General features: G+C 33.4%; 1 protein-coding gene across 1 annotated transcript; it reads right to left on the minus strand.

Moving 5' to 3' along the window:
- Nucleotides 1-2044: 2044 nt before the first annotated feature.
- Nucleotides 2045-6939, minus strand: LOC125064714 (UDP-glucosyltransferase 2-like). The gene is made up of 8 exons (XM_047671898.1): nt 6799-6939; nt 4917-5004; nt 4135-4312; nt 3643-3819; nt 3112-3334; nt 2816-3035; nt 2444-2663; nt 2045-2318 (listed from the first exon to the last, which is right to left on the minus strand). Exons 1-8 carry the CDS (start codon nt 6937-6939, stop codon nt 2045-2047), a joined length of 1521 nt encoding a protein of 506 aa, XP_047527854.1.
- Nucleotides 6940-20034: the final 13095 nt, after the last annotated feature.

Below are 20034 nucleotides of genomic sequence, written 5' to 3' on the forward strand. Positions count from 1 at the left end.
TTTTGTGATAAAGTATAATTGTTATTGCATGTTAAATTATTGACTATGTATGAAATATACGAATTGTTTGTTTTGCAATTATCAAGATACAAAGTTTGTGTTATGGGAATTGGTGTTAATGTAAATATTAATTAACACAATATTACGATTACTACAACTATTATAATGGTTAAATAAATATTTGTGTTTCATATATAATCTTTTATTGTCTTATAACCTTAAAATATAATAAAGAAATAGAAATTATTTTTAAAATATAAAAAATCTAACACAGGCTTATATATGGGATAAAAATATCATTAAATATATTTGAAGAAAAACACTTCTTCCTTTTTTTGCTGATTCCACTTGACACAGTCTACTTATTAGTTGGTGCCGCCGGTGGCAGCCTTAGGAAAGCATTTACGCTACTTATCCAGTTTAATAAAATATATTTTGCCTTTGTTTTCAAATCAAATTTCTTTATTCAATAAAGAAGCATTACACGTACTTATTTATTGTCAAATTTAACACTACCATCGGTTCGGACACTAAAACAATGAGATGAGAAGAACCAGCAAAAGAAACTCAGCTTGTTACTAAACTATTTAAAAATCTGTTGAAATGGTAAGCCCTTAATTGGCAACGTAAATAGACACCACGGATAAATGCATTCTCCTCGTTTGGCAAAACGAGTTATTTGTTATATTTTTAGGAAAGAGAAACACACAATCACTTGCGTATCAATTCGAGTATTTTAATACAATTTTCTCAGCAAATTTTTATGTTTCTTCACAACATTTACGAAGTGAAAATAAAAACACGGCATTAACAAGTCCATATTCAAGCGTATCCAGGCGAATGACCTCTATAAACAACTGCTCTGCGGACGTAAATCCTATTAACGATCATAATGACAGACGATTGGAGGACGCAATCGGAATACTACGCCTGATTGACGATAATAGCTGTCCCGCGTTCTTATCCCGATAGGAAAAGGATGTTTAAAAGTATTTTAAAACGAATTTCAATGGCATTTTTTGCGCCTACCCCATACCTCAATTACAAGTTGAAAAGGGACTTCGTAAAGAAATTCACGGTATTAGGGTCCGCTTATTACGGCATAAAACGATTAAATTGAAGATTATTAACTTGTAACCGATACGAAAATCCAATTAAAAACTTAATATTCATTCAATCAAAATACACGATCTTTTATTTAAGGAAGTACAGAAATACGTTGTTTTTACAAAAAGTAATTTATAGTTTATTTATTTTACTAAAATAACCGAATACTTTTTTCCACTAAAAAAACCGTTAAGGTTGTGATTGGAGTGGGGATAAAATGCTGTGGCGGTTAGGATCGAACCAATAAATACTAGTCGCCCTTTGATCTATAAATGTCAAACAATTATGCACAACGTATGAAGAAGCGTAGAACAGATCTATAAATCTCAATTGTTTCCGTCAGTTGACGATCACCGAGACCTTGGCTAGGAAGTTCAAGTTCACGTGCGATCGACATCTTTGATCTGGACTCGGATGGACCACAAATAGACAGCCATTAATCAATCGATTCAAAGCGTCGTGATCTCGAAGCAACTACTTGGATTGGTTTAGAAATCAATAAATTACTATCAATTATTTTGATTGTGTTTGTGATACCGATTACAAAACATTTGTCATTCGAATGATTTAGAAAGTATTGTAACTGTTTTAATTTCTTTCGTCTTTAATTACCTTTTGATCAAAGTGAATGGTTTACGACACCAGAAAAAATATAGGTTAACGAGTTATTTGTAGAATATCGTTTTTATTAGCTACTCTAATAGCTGTAGCAGTTTAATATTGTAGATCTCACAAGATAATCACGTGTCCCATTTAAGATCGATCAATATAAGTTTCAATTTAAATGTAATCGTTATTAATGGTCACACAGATGTTCGATTTCCAAGAATCACCTTAATTAAAACAAATGAGATAATTAATGGGGACTGTTATTAAATAAGTGATCACTTTCTCAACTTATTTTTTATTATCATCTAATACAATAAAACTATACAAATCATAAGTCCTTCTTATCTAAATCATCACTATTATTATTAAAATGGACTTTAAATACCTTTATCACTTTTGAAAAGAACCAAAGCAACATAATAAGTAGTAGAATTATGTCAATATTGTATTTCTCTAAAGTCGAGACAGTTGGGTTTGAAGAGCGTAGATGTGGAGCTCCACGAGTGTTGATTATCATTTGGATCCAATGTTGGAATTCTTTCCGAGGAGATGTCAAGCGGTATCGAAGTATAGATTTTACTGCTGCCGCCTTCGCTAGAAAGCTAGGCAATGAAAAAATATAAGAATTTATTAAATTGAAATTCATAGTAAATTAAATTACATTAAGAGTCTTGATATTTGAAGACTTCTATATTTTCACATAAATATTATGTGATTTTTGACAAACCTTTTATCACTTTCAATTATATCAATGGCGTCTAGAATCTTCCACGATAATTTATTATTATAATCTATCTTGACCCCCCAGTTTTTTTCTATCACGGAATCCATGTTTGCAATCTGATCTTCCATCACTGGGATGCCAATTACAGGCACACCATAGTGTGCAGCTTCAATTATTGATACCATATCACCATGGTTGACAAATGCAACAGTATTTGCATGACCTGAAGCATCATATATGCGTTTTAAAATTTAGATTATATTTAAATCTTTAGTCGAGTAGTTGCTGAGACGACTTACACAATTATTATCTAAAGCCAAACATCCATCTACATACATTTTTTAAAATTTGTATGGCTGTAATCAAAAATCTTACTCAGAATGCTTTGCTGTGGTGGTTTCTTCATTGTATACAGATTCTTTGGTAAATTGACTAAGATTTCATCGTACTTCCATATCACAGTTTGTTTTATTTGACCAAACGCTTCTATTAACTCTTGCATAATGAATTCTTGCAAATGTTGACTGAATAGCCTTGTCTCTAAATCAACGTAGATTACACCATCTTTACATTCATCCATTATTTTTTTCAAATTCTAGAAGAATAATTTTTATTTTAAATTTAATACGAAAATTATTACAGCTCAGGTCTTTTATTTTGGCTTTCCTTACCTTTGGCAATGGCTGTGCTACTTCCTCCATATGATGACCTCCTATATATTTAGCATTTGTGGGTAAACCTGATAGTTGATCAAGATAAGCATGTGAGTTAATAAATAGGAACGAACTATTATGTACAACCATTTCATAGTTAGGTAGTACTCGTTCACGATTATGGAAAGCATCACGAAAACTTTTTTCATAAGCTGGGAGCTCTTTGGAGCTGATGTGGTAACTAAAATGAACGCAAAACATGTTTTATCTTAATTTTAATTCGTGATTGATTGATTTGTGGGTTTTTTCTGTCGAAAAATTCCCATTAACAGCCCGGAATCTGGAAGTTGGAAGTGTGTGACTCCTGTACCTCGAAAAGCTCTTCAAGCCATTGTTCACAGTGATATTTAAAATTTCTAAGGAATTTAACATTATTTCAAATTTGTTTAAGAACCTTTACTTATCAATATTTTTTGATTTTTGATACAGGAACAAGTATAAAAATACAGAAACACAAATTTAAAGACTTTAGTTAAAATATACACCTACTAATTCTGAACAATCCGGTTAAGCTGCGTCCAAATATAATGTATTCGTTCAATAATTGTCAACCCTGGATTATATAAAGAGAATTTATTCACTTCTGAGCTGACTAAGCCAATTGATTTCCAAGAACTATCTGTTGATGAGTACCAGATAAGGGGACACTTATACAGTGGTGATAACCTAAAACAAAAATTCGCAATAATTATATTAGTTAATTCTATCTTCCTACAAACTTAGGATTTCAAACTAATGTTGTAGGTTCAAATGACGGGAAGTTGTTGTTGCGTACTTAGCTTTGTTAGTAAATAATTTCGATTTGGTAGTGAAGAAAAACGTCGAGACTAAAAACACCCGTGTTGGTCAGGTAAAGTTCAGCATGTATAAACAATAAATTACAGAATAATTCAATATCTTCTGAGAAGAGGATTTTTGTCAGCAGTGGGACAAGTTACGGACTATTACTTCATTTAAATCACAAAAATTGTTTAATCTTACGGTGCTAGTAGTCCAGAGTAAAACCATTCAGCTATGATTAGATCGAATGAACACGTCGTATTCATCATCAACTCCTGCATGTTTGGATGCATCAGAGCTCGCTGCGCATATTTCAATCCAAGGTTCTCCATGTGCAAGGAGTTATTAGCTGTGTTTTCTGGCTTCGGCCAGTAGTCTTCTGAAATAAAACAGACAAGTTGCGAAAAAGTAAACAAGTTATTTTTTTGCCCCTTTTATAGAATACTAACAAGATGCAAGAACAATATGTAATAAGAATTGATGCGTCAATAGTCCAAAGATTAGGAGCTGTAGCTTTCACATAGTGAGTATACAAATTAGTTGGAAAAAAATAATATTACTATAAATAATACCAACTAATTAAGTTCGCACTCAAACGCAATGAGTGATCATTTCCAATATAGTATAGATATTAAGACGGGTCCTACTTTTAAAATTTTTAGTATTCAATCAATGTCCAGTTCATTTTGGTGTGAAAAAAAACAACTGCATTCAACATAGAGCATTGGATATTTTACTCCAGGAAATGAAAGTGTTAAATTCGCTACGGAGCAACGAGCCACACACGGCGTCCGCGGCCATTATCAAATAAACTGTGATGATATGACTCGCATTCTTGTATTATAATCATTTTGGTTCAAGCTTGAGCTATTTTAAATCCCTTCCCAACGGCTATAGTACTGAGAATATGTAAGATTACATTTTATTTAGTAAAGACGAAGTGAAAGGGTCTGTACTGAGTTAGTAACGCCATCTTTAATTACCTGAGTCATATTCGATATTTGAACTTATGTCAACATATTTCAAGTTGTGCACTTTCTTCTTTTGCGGAAACTTCGTCACATACGTCAACTGAAAAAAAAATTACAGTGTTAACAGTACGCATAGAATAGTGTAGGAATAGTAATATCAGATCACGGGTTTTATCGGAGTTTTCCGTGTGCGGCCGCATCCGGCTTTGATTTAGTCTGCTCGCTGTGGTCGGTTTTCAAAACATTAAAATTTTCTTTCATCTATCATTTTATTTTATTTACAGCATTAAAATATCAAATGTTAAAGACATTCATAACATATGGAATGACCGATTAAAATTCGTTTTTATGTCTTGCTAAAACCAGCGGTAATCTTTTTCGTTCGTCACATCACTTTTGAATGCTTTTCTATATACATATAATGCCATATTTTATTTGATTTTAAGTCTAAATCTAATGAAAAGTTTTATTTTCTACTCAGTGCCCTCTTTGACCTAGTCCTGTGATGGCCAAATGATAGAAGCCGCACAGCACAATTAAAAACTTTTTATATTTAATAAAAAAGTTCTTGTTCGGAGGTTTATATTTTTCGCCGTCATCAGGTACTAATGAGTTATCTCAACTGCACGAGGGCCCGTTATTTGTTGTACTTTGGAGAAACTTACTTTTTTATAAAACCAGGTTAAATACTATATTTATTATTCTTAGAATTTAAACTAAATTTTCATTTACAAGCTTAACCGTAAACAGACGTTGGCTGCTATGTATTATATCCTAAAAGCTTCTCCGAATCGAATTGCGTCTTCTGGTATAAGATTTATGTATACTGGCTTAGTATTTTCAATTAAGGAATACATTGTTTCCTCATTAATTAATATGAAAATGTATATATGAGTATAAATTAATGAGTCGACTTTATCTTATAAAGTTCTCGAATTTATGGTATTGAGAGTGTTGCGTATATTTCTTATTTCTTGTGGTGGCAAAATGGAGTACGGGTGAATAAAAATTGCGTTTAAAGAAATTTCGTTTATTAGTGCTTTACACGGTAAGGGCAGAATTCGAGTGGGTCAAGTACAAAGGTCGTCCGTATCCCTCCTAGACCGCTGCCGTGGTCACCCTATTGGTCTACTCGCGCTGACATCATCGTCGTCATCGCCGATCAGCTGACCAATAGGATATACCAATAGCGTTGCGCGATGCATAGATGCGTCGACAGAGAGAGTTAAGACCACAGATATGTTTTGAACATATAGCTGTAGTTAGCTAGTTATAAATTAACTGATTTATTAGCCTAGTGGCTAACTTAAATGGCATATTCATAAGAGAATAAAATGCATCGCTGATTACAGAAAAACTTATTATATCATAATATAGACTGCCGAATTGCAGGATGCCGTAATATTATAAAAAAATAAGGTATTTATCAATTCGGCATATTTGTTTTATTTGGATTTTTCTCGACTTTTTCGGTGAGTAGAAGCCAATTTTATTTGTTCATTTCAATTGGATATATTCATAAATACGAATAAAAACTAAGCCACTAACGTAGAGCGCTTCCAATTTATACTAAATACCACGTGCCACTTAAATATGCTGTCACATTAGATATTTTTTTTCAAATAGATTTACAGTCAACCTCTAAAAGCTGTTTTATTAACACCGACCATATACTTTGCTTGTTATATATATTTGTTATTTTTTGGATTACCTAATAAGACCACCTCTAATAAGTGTAATTGTTAAAGTCATCGACCATTGCTAATGCACCGCTAACCATGAGATCTAAGTGGTTATGTATTGTGTTTGTACCGAAACAACACTGGTTCACTTAACCTTCATACCGAAGATGTGGAGCTATGATGAAGTTTTTAGTAGATTTGAGCCTACTTACCTCGTGTCCTTCTTCCAAAAGTGCCTTAACAAGAGAGTCACTGAGGACGCCATGTCTCTTCTCCGGCACGGGGAATACCACAAGAATTTTACTACTATTACACAATCTTACAAAATATAATAATATAGCAAGTTTTAACATTTCGATTCAGTTTGGTCACGGCCTTTGTAAGTGTGTCAGATTTAAGACTAGCGCGTTGATTCGGCCAATGTTATCAGTTATCGAGATGATAACACGTGGCGTAATCTTTAGTCTCTCATCGTGTATGTTCTAAAGTTGAATAAGAGCAACGTTATAACTGTAAAACATTACTTGATAGCCGTTAGTTAGACAGACCACGAACACTAATCGATCACATTCCACTTTTCTAACTCAAACTAAATCTCCGAAAGATACCCGGGCCCTGGAATAGAGTGCAGGATAACATGGGACCATTATACACTCTATAAAGTATTTGCCTCGGATGGAAGTTTACTAGACGTTGCAAAATGTGATTCACTGTAATTACATGTACATAATTATCGTCTAGTCTTCTTTCTTCGTTCGGGTAAAATTCATACAAAGTTATCCCTATTATTTCCCTCTCTTGAGATAGATATTTCTTAACAACTTTATTTAGTGAGCGAAAAGAGTATAACGCCCATCAACTTTAAAATATTATCGTAGTGTAGAAAAAAATGGTTTGTTATACAAAAACATTAATTAAATGAAATTATAGATTTTTATGAAATTTGTCTGACGAGATGAACAAACCGACACAGAGTTGATTCTGAATCATCTTGTAAATTTATTAACAAACAGAAATGTGTGTCGAAGAACAAAAAGTGTGTCTCAAATACATGTCATTTAGGAATTTTTAATAAAATAAATTCAACAACATTTTTAAATAAGTTTGTGGTCTTAACTCTTTGTCACAAACACTAAGACTGTACGCACGACCGTAACCCATATAACGCACGCAGTTAATTTAACGTTTAGCGCGCCACAGTGAGTGAATAGATGACTATGTTATCTTTCAAATCGATTGAACCTGTAGTTTCGGAGATCTCGTGATGAGTGATATTGTGCTTATTATATATAGATTGGTTTCGGAATAAGGCTGCTAACTTTCCCTGTACCAACTATTGATTGTCAGGACGACGTGTTTGAGACGAGGCTTACCTGATGAAAAATGTCTACCAGGGAACTTGCAGGTGCGTTGCCGGCCTTCAATGGCGTGTGGCCAATAACTTGCCAGTGAGTGTCAGTTTTTGTAAAAAGTAATTATAATTTAAACAAATGTAATAATTTAATGTAATAATTTATTGTAATTATTATTATTTGCATAAATCTGTTTTGGTTTATAAGTGCCTTGTATGTATCTACAAATGTGGTTGCTATCTTTTATAAAATTTAATTTCGCTTTTAAAACCAAATCTCAGCCGTAATTGTTTGAGTTTAACATTTTCTCATATAAACGATACTTAATATTAACGACGGTCTTAGAACTTTCTCGTCGTAATCGTCGGTCTGTCTCGAACGGAACAACTAAGTTTCACTTCGAGATATCAGAAGTGATAACTACAACACGAGCTGTTGTAGGTAAATAACATTAATAGCTTGGATTACATTAGCTTACTCGAATATTCTCGAGCAAAAGATTTATAATAGAAAACCTTGTTTAAGATACTGGATGAAACACGCTGAAATAATTGTTATTACTTTAGTGCTTAGACATTAACAGTATATTTAAATTTTATCAAATTTAAAGCTCATTTAGAAAAAATACTTAGAAAGAATCATAGATTCAAGTCAATTGTAAAAAATACATTGGTAAGATATTATTCGATACAAGAGTACATTGATGATAAAAAAGCGCGGAGTTAATGCTTGTTGACTTCTAGGCAGGAGACATAACATACATATATAATTGTATTTAACTAGCATGACTGTATTTTTATATGTTGAAAAAGAGTAACTACTGAGTTTCTTGCCGGTTCTTTTCGGTAGAACCTACATTCCGAACCAGTATTAGCTTTACTTTAAATAGTTTGTTAAATAACGATTCTAAAGTGCTCGTAAAAGCCTACTTGAATAAAGTATATTTTGATTTGATTTGATTATTCTGAGTAAAAGTATACGAAGAAAAAGATCTTTTAGATAATATTCGTTGATTTTATTACAGAATTATCAAATTTAATTGTACGATTATTATGTATTTGATTTATGAAAAACAATAATTAAGGAGCTTTTAATCTGTTTGGCTCGTTAGAACCTACATTCCTAACCGGCGCGGCGGTGGCTTTAAATTTAATTTATTTTCCAAAATAGATACGAAATTGAACAGTGAAAATTCCCCAGTAACGTTGCTGCATAGCTTAGAAAAACTAGGGCACGGACGCTAAGTCTATGGAGATTTAATAATAATGCATAAAAAAGAAGTACATCTCGTAGTCCACGTGTCTACGTTTCACCCATTCTATAACCCATCACTAAACAAATCACTTATTGTGGAAAGAGTCCCTATACAATAATACGAAATTGAAACAGCTAACTGTCGATCGCACTCGTGATCACAATCGTATTGAAGTTGAACCTAAGTTGTAAGTAAGGAGACAGTGGAAGTGTGTGTGGCCTTTTTATGTACTTATTTATTAATTAGTTTTTACTCTTATGATGAATAGCGCATTAAGGTCGACATAAAACTTTTACAGCTATTGTTTTCCTGTTCTTTACGTGAAAATACACATATAGTGACATTATAATATAACGACATACATATAAATAGTCATTATTTATTGACATTAATTAATTATATATCGTCGGTATTATAAAACACATTATTCACATTATTTATATTTTCAAAGAAACAATTGCTGTCGCTTTGATATATTAAAATTATCTGCTTCGAGATATTTATGTTTATCATAAAATATTATTATGTTATAAATGATCACTTGACATATTATATTATTATACTTGTGCATCTAAAGGTCTCTGTTTCCGAGATTATTTGATATATTCTGGAATAAAAAGTATCCTATACAATATCTTTGATGATCGAATCGATGAAATAGTCTAAGTATACGAGTAATATGTTTGTATTTGTTTTTCAGGTGGACTCTGTGCTCATACCCACCCGGGGTATCGGTTATTCTACCGTATATCAATAGTGTACTTCGGTTTAAAGGATGAGAGCTTTGTTAGCACATCTTAGTATCTATGTTTGACATGATTGACGATGCATTGATAGCGATGTAAGAAATATTCGTAATGTCTACTAACAGAGGTGACCAATTAACCTCGAGACAGCCCGAAGTGTGCTCGTTTGTTTTATGTAAACTAATATAAACGTTGAAGCGTTTGTTTGTTTGTACGCGTTTGTTTGTAATCTCAAGTATTTTTTGCATTAGATTAGATTAGCCAATTTATTAAGAAAGGTTATATAATATATCACTTTACGAGCAGCGGTTGCGGATCAGTAACGTCAGTTTATAGCGGATAAAACCGAGTGAAGCAGCTGCTTTAACATAATATAGCAATCAATAAAATAGCCCCGTTGCAGTACTATACTATACTATGTGTTACAATAACGTAATAAATTCGTGTTGTAATTTTTTTTTAAACTCGAAAAAGTCGTGAATACTTGTCAAGCGGTCGGCGGACGTCGCCGTCAGTGATGGGCTCCGCCGCTCCACAGTACACCGATATTTATTTTCGCGTCCGTATGTCGGCCAAATGCCTCTGAATCTATTCCTAGCAGATGCGATATTTTTATTATATGAAATTTATTTCGGGTCAGACTGTCGGTTGTAAATCATTACGAATTCTTTTGCGAAACTATTTTATTGTTTATTTGTTAATGTAACCGATCTAATGTGTTTGTACTAAGTGATATGTTCTATGCGCTTCGGAACAACAGCTGCGCCCACATTTACTCCAGTAACGTTGGATAGTCTAAGACGATTCAAAGAATAATATCGAAATTATATCAATATTATAGAGCTTATATCACTCTAATGGACACTTCACGCATTTAAAATATAATGAGCAGATATGTGCAGGCTCATGACATGCAGGAGGGATATAGGTCATCGCCGACTGGCGATTTTAGACTAGGGAAATTCAATGAAATGTATTTTCATATACCTATGTATAATAATATCAAATAGTAAATAGTTTGACTGGAATAAAAGTCATAATAAATCGTCACTTTTGTCTATCTTTTTTTTTTGTTTTCGACGATAAAAAAATGACTTAGAGAGTAAATGGGCCTCTTACAAAAATGTAGTCCCCTTAACTCAACCTCATTCTCATTGTCATGAGGCAGACGCGAGCTGGTGGACAGTTTTATTTTAATGTACATGGATAAAAGACAGTCATTAGGAGTTAAAATAATTGGTGTGTATGTGTCTTTGCTGTACATACAATACAGAACATCCTTACTACATCCCTACTAGAAAGTAGTAACACGAATTCCAGTAGACAAAGGTTCCGCATAAAATCACTACTTTGTATATGCAAAGAAAAAAGCTACAAATTCATGCGGGCATTCACCCAGCTCTGCAGCTCACTAAAGAAAGCGGTGACCTGGAAAACTGTATTTCCCAAGTCTTAACGCGGAGATAAAGGGATTTACACTGAATCCTTAGTGGCTTGTCGTGATGGCTGAACGCGATTTTATTGAACCATTAAAATGTCATAATGTCTTTAGCCTCCAGTCTTCAGTGTTGCTCGCTTTCATAGCGATTTGTCTTTAGGAAATTTTAATATTTTTTACAACACGAGGAAGATTTATTGTTCAGATTATTATGCTTCGAAATTAGTTACTGCTGCTGTTAGTGTTAAATTAATGATATTTTAACAACTTGCTTAAAGTATACCTAACCACGCAGCATACATGCCAGTTTCCTCGGACTAAACCACTACTGGTTGGTGGTTCATTATTGTAATAATTTATTAATTCATTTATGACCATCAGACCATCCACCTGACGGTAATTGGTTACTACCATCCATATATATCTAGGTCAACTTTGTGATTTTGCCAAATTTGTGAACCTGGGGAACTGAGAAGTTATATCTCTTTAGCCTTTAAAGAAGTTGGATCACTCGCCGTTCTAAGCAATACGCAACAATACCAAAGAGAGTTGTTTAGTATTAGAATAAGTGGGTTATACCCAAAGTACTAACCAGACAACACTTATTAAATCTATCTATAACTCCTCTGACCGGTCATTAAATAATTATTTATCACAAAATAAAAACACAATTATTATTGAAAAGAGCACGTCATCATATAAATACCAATTTGAAAATATGACTAAGCAAAACACTTTCCGTTATAAGATTACTTTAATAAGACCTTTATACAAAACATGTAATTGTGTTGATTTCCAATTTCCCCCATACTTAACTTTGTTACCAATTTCCTCCCCCAAATCGCCTACCACTTTATAAAGGTTAGGTAAGGACTGTTAATCATTCAGAACATTATTGTGTATGTTTTAAAATGTCTGTCGAACTTATTGTCACTGCGATTCATCAAGATGATTTTCTTAAAATAGCTTTAAAATACTTGACGGTTTCTGAAAGGATCGCAATATGCAATCGTCCTTGAATAAATTTACACTTTCAATTCTACCTCGGTACCTCCTATAATACCTAAGCTCGTAAAATGCACTATGTTAAGATTGAATGATAACAATGGATTTATAATACAACTTTAATACCACCGCGTCTCGTTAATAAAACTTCAATCGTGAGACATGTCTTAAGTTATTATTATAGAATCCAATTACATCAAGCGAATATATAGCTATGTTTGGTTTCATTTTATTAATAACAGGATACGTTATTAATAATAATAACATTAAAGTTAAGTAATTTAATTTTTCCTTCAGAATGTCGTTAACATGTTCGAGACTGCAATATTATTAAATGAAATGGGAAATAATCAAGGATTTACAGTGGACACATCCGTCTATAATTTAATTTTTTTTAAACAAATGAATGAATCTTTATTTTAATACTTTGCTTTGCGCTGCGCTGCTATAATCTCTAGTCATTGCGAAGATACAAACAAAAGGCGAGTGAAATACTTCAAAGTCAGAATTAATTTGATTCCCGCAGGTTTCCAATAAAACGCCACCTGAGCGAGGAATTCTCTTCGTCAGAGCGAACGTGACGTGTGTACGGACGGACTTTTTATAAGATACTATGTTGTTTTAGGTTCAATTTTCGCGGTTGGTATATATTATTGAATCAAAGTTAATTAAATAATAATAATGTTATGTAATTCTGGAAGTATTGATTCACTAATGAGTTTTACTTATTTATCAGTCATATCCAATTCCAATCTCCTTTATGTTTAATTCCAAAATTCCGATAACAACTTTTACTTTCACAAATAAGCAATGTAATTCACAAATTGGCGAATTCAATATCGAATTTATGAATACCTGTAGTGATGTGATTTACATCCCGACGCTCCTCGGCGATGAGAACGTCTTCCCGATAAAAACCTTAAGTGAAACCAAATTAGAAGAAGTGAGGCTAATTTACTTGTAACAGATCTAGATCAGATCTCGCTATGTAATACCTACTCACTAGTTATAGATACATACCTACGCCAAACAAGAGTAAATCGGATATCAATTAATTTAATGGTGAGCCAGTATTTACAGACAAAAAAGAAAATAACGACTAAGATCGGTTCATATGAAGTCAAAAATAGTTCATAGTTCAGTTTGTATCAATGAGCACTATTGACATTATGGTAAGCTAAAAATATGATTTATAAAAAAATATATAGATGCCAAATTAGTTCCATATTGACTAAGTAAAAGTCCCGTTATTAAGAATATTTAATATAAACACAAATTATGTACAAAGGAAAGCTTATCTGTTTAAAATATTTCATCCAGCCGCCCTGCGCACGGTGCGGTCAGTATAATTATGTTACTGTACTAGTATGAGTGTGGCAAATAGTAAATTATTATGTACACATTGTTGTTACTATAATATATAGGTATGTTTACGCGCGTGATTGTTGAGTCATTGAAAAATATATTTACGTTCTATTTAATTTCGCCAAATCACTGTAATATTATTCTTATAAAAAGATCACGAGTATCAACGATATTTCACCGGCACCGGGAGATTTTATGACGAGAGGATACATAAATTGTTACTATCGTTACACTGACCGCTTTATGAAGTCTCGCTGTGAAAACGTCAGTTATCAAGTATGAGGAAAACAAGGTACTCGCTGGTTCCGGGTTGTATTTTTTACTGTTTATATCGTAAGTATTGAAATATTCTTCTTACGATTATGAAAATCAGCTCGATTACAATAAAAGCTTTTAGTAGCCCCTCTTTAACCTGATGCAGCTCAGCTGTCAATCAATATCTATTTATACTTCTTCAAGCATTTTTTTTTCTTTTTTTCTTTTTTATTACAAAAATAATTATTCCGTTTAATAATAAAATATTGCACAAGTACTGTATACATTCTGGACCGTAGTTCCGGCTAGAAGGACGTCTTTGTCGCATTCCATCGATGAATGTTTGTCATATTTCCGGAAGTTAACGAAACATTAGTTTTAAATTAAACATAATATTAAATTGTGCCTGTAGTAAACTACATAGATGTTTGGAATCTGGGTAATAACAGGCTTACAATTCTTACAAGCAAAAAAAGTTCAAGGGCTTCCAAACGTCGCTCCCATTAAAATAAATTCCACCCACCAGTAGTCGGCGTACAATATCAGTATAATCGTTTGAGTAGGACTTACTTGAAAAATCAGTTGCAAGATTTCAATACTCAGTATTTAGTAATACTACAAGGGTAAATAAAAAAAATATATCAAAAACAATTTTATGAGTCATCGTCTCAAATACTTTTTCAATACCCATAATTGTAAACATAAGGTTCCTGAAACTATTTCAATTACGTTATTTACCATTCGATAACCAGACCACGATGTGTGAGATTTCCCTTTAATAATATAAGATCTGTTTTCAGATCGCGTAAATTTTAAATTTGGTTTTTGATCTTGTGTGAATTAAATTCAGTTCACGTACTGGAGATCAAAACAATTTTCTCCATATGCGACCTACATTAGTTCGCATCAACTGGGCTGAAAAATTGTTTATGAAAAATATATGTAATGATAATATTACGTTGTATATAAAATAAACTTGTAAATGTGTTATTCATTTCGCAAGAATCGTTAGCAAGTTGCGTCCGCGATTCTGTCACCGTGAATCTAGTTTCGAACCACATAGTATAAGTGCTTATTCATGTATAATAGTTTATAAAAACAAATTTATGCAATAATACTACCCAAAACTAATCGAATTTCGGTCGAATCATAATTGGGTATAAGGCAAATTTTTGAACGGATTTTTGATTTTGAATTTGATCAACGATGAACATGTGACCGACGTACATACAACAATTTTGCTGCAGAAACGTTCCCTGAGAACATTGCACTTAAACTTAGACTCAACAATCTACTACCCCATGCTCCCAAAGTAGTATCTCTTAAAAAAAATTTTTTCTGACCACTTACATACATAATTAATATTCGGAAATATCAGAGTTAATTCGAGACACTAATAATGAAAACCAAGATACACGTGCTATCTTTTATCATTATGACTTGTGTCTGACGTTCGAAGCTCATTTAGTTAGTTAATACTTTTGAATCGATAGTTATTGCGAATAGAACGACGGTCGGATTTAAGTTGAATCTCTAATAAAAATAAATTGTATCTATTCAATGAAATGGATAATGATTCTGTTTTGAATTCCTGTAACTTTGCACGTGTACGCGCTAGCCGCGACCCGCGACTTCGAATACGAGCTCAGCCTCAGCTCAGTGACGTCGTCACTATCATTTTCTTTATCTTGAGTCAACGTAATACCGATTTCACGAAATAGGTGTTTATATAAGGTTACCGGAGTATTATGTTCACATTACCGACTAATACCATTTGCCAAATTCACCGCTTGAGAGTTTGATACAGATTCCTTTTCGAAGCTGGTGGTGCTACGCAAAGAAAGTTCCTGTTGAATATAAATAATCTTTCTGTTTGAATGTTTAAAATTACGGATAATAAAACTTTAAAAACTGCGTCGTTGGTTGACTTGCTTATCCACCTGCCGATCCAAAGTTTCTGGGTTTCAATGCTGGAATAATAAGCTATTGGGATTTTCTACCAAGATCATTTCAGTAGCAGTGTGTAGTGTTAAATGAAGGGTCATCATCTCGCGTCTCGTTGAGCACGTAAAGCCGCTGGTCTTCCGCCTAATCTGTTTCCGATCAGTGAAAATTACGCAGTGTACGAAAATATCTTTGAATTAATAACTAAGACTACATTGTTGTACAAATTTATTTCAATTGCGAAGTTCATATGAAAAGGTTAGTTTACATGAAAATACCAATAATATTATATTTTATAATAAAAGTGATGAGATTAAAGTCTTTGTGAATATAGTTATTTTACGTATATATTTTTCTTTTTGTTTACTCTTTCAGCCGCGGTGAATTTGTAAAATACCACATAAATAATGATAAATGCTAAAAATTTGGAATAACGACAGAAGCAAAATAACTTTTTTATAAAAAAAATTATGGTAGGTGGACGAGAAAAAGTGGCCATTGCTGCCTATTAATAATGGCGCTGTAAGAAACATTAACCATTCCTAACAACGCCAAAGCACCACCAGGCTTGAGAACTACGATGTTATGTCATTTGTCCCTATAGTTACACTGGCTCAACAACTGTTCATACCGGAACAAAACAACACTGATTAATGTTGTTTGGCGGTAAAATATCTGATGAGTGGGTGGTACCGGCCAAACGGGCTTGCACAAAGCGCTACCATCAAATATTTTTAAATGATAATTACTGACTGCTATGCCGTAACTTTTGATAAACGCACGCGATGCTGAATACAGGAATTAATGAAGAATGCGGAATAAAGAATAAAATATACTTTGGAAATTGGAATTCCTGCTGTAATAATCCAATTCACAATTAAATTTACAAAGATTCAGACAAAAATTAAAATCATGATTTTTTTTTTGTTTTGCTAATTTAAAATAAACAGACATTTCATGTGATTTATTTTTATACATCGAACTAATAATAATATATTGCCCCAAAATAAAGACAACCATACATTCTTTAATATACCTTATGATATTTTTGTCTTAAATACGCGCAGTGTTGTCTACAGTGAAAATTGAAATTCCACTAAAATGTAATTGTAAATCGGAACGAGCACAGTAGTGGGGTAACGTTCGTAACGTGTCCGTCTGACTGATGTGTGGTTAGACTCGGAATGTTGTAATGTAGTCGAACAATTCAATGAGGCGCTGGAAGCGAGCCAGCCGATACATCTGCGAATTGACACAGTGGAACTACACAAATATTCTACTCATTTTACTCAACGGGACTTTTCAAGGTTTGTTTTGCTTTTGAGCCATAAATGTAAACCACTGCCATCGATTTTTTAACAGCATATTTACCACGAACGTCGTGTGCTATGATTGTGTGAGTAAGATAGGTACTGAGCGCTTTAGTATTATAGCTCATCTATCGCTTCAATTTTAAATATTAGATATAGTAGGAGGTGCGCGATGGACACTAAAATTTGTCTTAAATGTCTGATGTCTCCAACCGACTCGAACATGATCGTTAGAGTCGCTCCACGCTCGCTACTTATGAAAAAAACATAACCCACGATTTGTACCAGGACCTCTAAAAAGTCAAACCTACCCTGAGACCACTCAGGCCCTTGTGGCCCGGTCCGACGATGGTCAACTATGAAAAGGCGTCGAATCCATGTCCAGACGAGGCGTCTAGTAGGATAAGGCCGGCGTTGTTGAAACATCGCGTAGCAGTTAGTGTAATAGAACAGAAAGATTTGTAAAGGTAACTCATTATCCACTTGCCATTATGGTGGTAGGGCTTTGTGTAAGCTCGTCTGAATGGGTACCACACACTCATCACATATACTAACAATACTCGAGTGGACTATGAACAACTGCAGGCAATTAGGGCATAACATCTCATTAGTTCCCGAGGCGCAATGGTGATGGATGAAATAACTAGTATTTCTCACACGGCCCATGTCACGACAGTCGATGGTGACAACTTACCATCGGCTCGCTCATTAGACTGACCGCCTGCCTATTTTTTAAAAAAGAAAAAGAAAAATTATGCTATTAGGGTTGTAGCAATATGTTAAAACATATATATAATGGTTTGATAGTTTTCCGCTAATATACCCGCATACTAATCGACCTTGTTGTCTAATGTAGGAAAAATTATTCATACTTATGTTTGAGAAAAATCTTTGTTTTGATTCAGGCGTAACACAGAACAGGTTTCCCAAAGCATTAATGTTTATAAAACTTTGAAAGAACAGTCGTTTCAGCGAACGATTAGCAAATATTTACATTTAAAGAGATCGCAATTTATAAACAATTCCAACAGTGATTTAAATTTAATGGAAAATTCGCTTGATAGAGAATTATACCAAACACCTTTACTGTTCCTACTACATAAATATTTGCTATCAACATGTCTTAGATGCTGAAGCTGATGTGTCTAAAAAGGTCCATTTGCCCGAATTTAGTACAAATTTAAAGAATAATTACAGGAAAGAGTTTGTTCGCAAATATATATCTTGTACTCCCACGGATGGCTGCTATTTCAAAGTTATTTAATTTGTTGTATAACTGGTTAAATTAACTCAGTCTTTATAAGACAAGTATCCATTAGGATTATTTTTTTAATTGGTTCAACGTTAACCTTTATAAAGTAAGGTTTTACGTATCAGGTAACATTCATTTCGTGTGAATTTTATTTCACCGGCGAGATAAATCTCTTGATTTATCGAAAGACGCGGCCGACACTAATTAAATGGCCTCGAAGAAGAGACGTCTTGTATCGACTAGAATTTGCTTCGCTACAGCCATTCAAGGATACCGTTTACGGTAATTGTCTACAACAATATATTTAATTGTTCAACTACATTATCCTCTTACAATTTAGAGGGTTTAAGTTTTAACAGAAACTACAATTTTATAATAAAAAAGTTTAGACGATCTAAAAATACTGAGAAATAATTTAGTTATTGAAAAAATATGAAATTGGAATGCGTTCCACATGCGTCGTGCTTGCGGCTTTGGTAATATTACCGCAATATTCCGAATTGTGGACGGAGGTCTTGGCACAGACTTGGACACAGTACTGCGGCCACGTGCATATCACGTGGTTATTCCCACCTATTTAATCCGATGACGAGAACAGATAATTGAACTGGAAGGTGAATGATGGAACCCTGGAATATCTATTAGCAAACCTATCAAGTTTGAACTCCTTATATTTGTTTTAATAAATTTTCTGCTCTTTATTTATTTATCCGAACTTGAATGAAGAAATTTAATGTGATATACTCGTACATAAAAGTGATTTTTCTAAAGATGCCGAACATCTTATTAAGCTTCTAGGCATATATTTCCCGTTATAAGTGCACGGTTGCCCGGTGGATCACGCAGTGCATACGTCGTCTAAGTAGATTAAAATCTCTTAGATGTAGATCAACTGGATTGTTCCAATATAATAAAGCTTTATTTCATTCGGGGTTGATGTCTACTCAGTCGCCGATGTTCAAACATTGAAAGATAAAAAGAATAAAACAATGAAATGCTCGAAATAAAATAACAGTTAAAAAATCTATGAATACGCTTTCATCAGGAGCGCGGGGCGTTTTTTGCTTAATTGACCGAAACTGTAAACATTCTGAATCACTATTGAAGAATCATTTATTACAATAAATAGCGGCCCACGTGTTTACAGTTATATATTAAATAAATTGTAAACATGGCTTACTCTGCGGCCCCAACGGGTAGACACAGAGAGCCGACTCGATTATTTTGTTTTAGTACTTTGTGTCGGTACTATAGGGTACTGATAGACGCGTGTTTACAGCTTTTTTAACTCTTATTTTTTTATAGATTGTTAAGTTCCTACCGGGTCTTCCCCGTATGCGATAATGTCAAGCAATACATATACCCGTCGTCTTTCAAATACTGTATTTGGTTTCCATGTATTTAGTTTACATATAACTGTGAAGTGTAATGAGACGGAAAGCGTGATTAAAGCGTACTCGAATGTTTTACTTCGACGAATAGTATCGGTTTAATGTTTAAGTTTATTTCACAGAAACGTTTGGTCG

This window comes from Vanessa atalanta, chromosome 6, assembly GCF_905147765.1.
Source record: "Vanessa atalanta chromosome 6, ilVanAtal1.2, whole genome shotgun sequence".
In the NCBI taxonomy this organism is placed as follows: domain Eukaryota; kingdom Metazoa; phylum Arthropoda; class Insecta; order Lepidoptera; family Nymphalidae; genus Vanessa; species Vanessa atalanta.

What these genes read in the sequence shown, in the direction of transcription:
- LOC125064714 (XM_047671898.1), bottom strand. Translation starts at nt 6,939, where the DNA reads ATGTTAAAACTTGCTATATTATTATATTTTGTAAGATTGTGTAATAGT. An exon ending in AAATATCGAATATGACTCAG is followed by an intron (nt 4,313 to 4,916) that starts GTAATTAAAGAT and finishes GTTTTATTTCAG; the next exon opens with AAGACTACTGGCCGAAGCCA. An exon ending in TAGCACAGCCATTGCCAAAG is followed by an intron (nt 3,036 to 3,111) that starts GTAAGGAAAGCC and finishes TTATTCTTCTAG; the next exon opens with AATTTGAAAAAAATAATGGA.